This window comes from Cebus imitator, unplaced genomic scaffold (assembly GCF_001604975.1).
Source record: "Cebus imitator isolate Cc_AM_T3 unplaced genomic scaffold, Cebus_imitator-1.0 Scaffold82, whole genome shotgun sequence".
Classification (NCBI taxonomy): domain Eukaryota; kingdom Metazoa; phylum Chordata; class Mammalia; order Primates; family Cebidae; genus Cebus; species Cebus imitator.
The window spans coordinates 1,775,614-1,777,721 of NW_016107397.1; the positions used below are offsets into that span (position 1 = coordinate 1,775,614).

Sequence of the window (2,108 nt, forward strand, 5' to 3'; positions counted from 1 at the left end):
GTGTGTGGAGGTGTGAGGTGTGGGTGGGTGTGTAAGTGGGGGTGTGGGGTGTGGGTGTGGGTGGAGGTGGGTGTGTGGAGGTGTGGGGTGTGGGAGTGTGGAGGTGTGTGGGGGGTGTGTGTGTGTGGGGTATGTGGGTGTGTGTGGAGGTGTGAGGGGTGTGGGTGTGTGAGTGGAGGTGTGGGGTGCATGGGTGAGGGTGGTGTATGGGTGTATGTGGGGTGTAGGGTATGTGGACTAGCAGTGGGGGTGGGCATGGTCTTGCCAGCAGCTTCCCTCCAGGTCACAGCAGCAAACGCCATCGTAGCAGTTCCTTACCTTGGTTAGATACTCGGCTTCTCCGTTTGAGATCAGGGAACAGAGGCCCAGAGGTGACATGATTGGGTCAGAGCAAGCGAACCAGAATCAGACAATCCATGCTGACTCCAGCCTCTGCCCCACCAGGCCACTTCCCTGCCACACTCTCCCCTCTGGCCCTTTCTGGTCTAGGGGGAGTTGGGCTGGTGCAGATATGAGCCCTCAGGCTTAGGAGTTTCTGCAGCCCCTGCTGATGGCCATGAGTTTGGGTTCAGACCAGAGCCCCTTCTTTCCTGTAGTCTGGGACCACCAGCAGCCCCACCATGACCTTGGGGTGGAGCCCCTGCCAGGAGCGCATCCATGGGTGGCACTGGACTCTCTGTTCCTCTTTCGCTCCCACACGGGCTTGGCTGCTGTCCTCGGTTGTTCTGCTACTCCCGCCACCTAGAGAGCCCCGGGCCGTGCAAATCCTCACCAGCTCAGGGAGCTTCTTGTCTGTAGGAAGAGACTTACTGGATGCAGGGTGTGGTGTTTATGGAGATGCAGTCCTTCTCCCTCCAGCTTCATGCACGTGTGCACAGACGGCGAATGAGGCCGTCAGGATGAGTTCCTGCCATGTCTCGGCGGTTTCCCAGAGTTGCTGGGCTTAGGAGCCAGTCGGCGCGTGACCTACCCTCCCAGTCAGAGGCAGGCGTTTCCCGTGACAGTGTCGGGGTGGCAGGAGGCGTGCGTGCAGGTGCCCATATGCACTTGACCCCAAACTCCCTTTTCCCTGCGATGTTCATGCGAGAGTAATGCAAATTGAATCAGATCGTGCGGCCACAACACCCTCTGGAGTAGTTTGTGCTCAGAGCTGCTGTCTGACTCTTTCTGGCAGTCTCGGAAGTGCCTGGGTTTCCTCACTGAATGTTCGTGGGGACGCAGCTCCCAGGAGACTGTGCTGCTGTTTCTTCTCCTCTTCTTCGTCCTCCAGGGCCCCTGGGGCTGAGCCAGGTCTCCAGGTGGGCTGGGGAAGGCTTTGCCGGTCGAAGCTCAGGGCTCTGTCTGGCGCTGAGCTCTCCTGTCCCGCACGCTGGCCTCCCTGTCTCGGCCCCTGTTGCGTTTCCTCCTGGCCGCTTGGACCTCTCCCTTGACTTCTCGCCCTCTGGCTTCCTCTCCAGCCTGTGCTCCTCGGGACACTGCTAATGTTCTTCTCTCTTCTAGGAGGCACCCCGAAGCCAGAGCCAGAGCAGGTCCTAAAAAACTACACGGAAGAGCTGAAAGTGCCCCCTGATGAGGTTTGTGTCTTGGTAGCTGGGCTGCCTTTGTTTCTGTTTGGAAACAACTCCACATGGAAAGGACACCCGCCCCTTCTTGCTCGAAGGGCACTTCCCAGGGGCCTCTGGGTGCCAGGGCCTTGCTCCAGGTGCTTTGGTTTCATCTCCCGGCCTCCCTAGCCCCACATCAGTATGGTGAGCTTTGCACTTAAGGAGCTGAAAGCCCCTCCTCTCCCAGCCCTAGCTTCTCTGTAGCCTGGTGGCCGTCCTGGGAGCAGGAATCCCAGAGACAGGATGGTCCAGCCTGTCCCATTCTTCGCTGTATGGACACTGGTGTAGAAGTGAGGTGGCCTCGTCCAGGTGGCTGTCCTCCCCCTCTGGCTGTTGGGAGAGCTGGTCAAGGTTCCTGTTTGTTTGTTTGTTTTTGAGTCGGAGTTTCGCTCTTGTTGCCCAAGCTGGAGTGCAATGGTGCAATCTCAGCTCACCACAACCTCTGCTTCCCAGGTTCAAGCAATTCTCCTGCCTCAGTCTCCTGAGTAGCTGGGATTACAGGTG

At 58.6% G+C, this 2,108-nt stretch overlaps 1 protein-coding gene across 8 annotated transcripts in view; it reads left to right on the plus strand.

Annotated features, from left to right (window-relative positions):
* Positions 1-2,108, plus strand: part of DTX2 (deltex E3 ubiquitin ligase 2) — a 51,758-nt gene that overhangs the window by 44,395 nt on the left and 5,255 nt on the right. For all 8 annotated transcript variants that reach the window (XM_017533492.2, XM_037740272.1, XM_017533494.2 and 5 more), the window contains one exon: positions 1,501-1,574. In XM_017533492.2, coding sequence (XP_017388981.1) covers positions 1,501-1,574 — 74 coding nt within the window. The remainder of the gene's footprint in view (positions 1-1,500; positions 1,575-2,108) is intronic.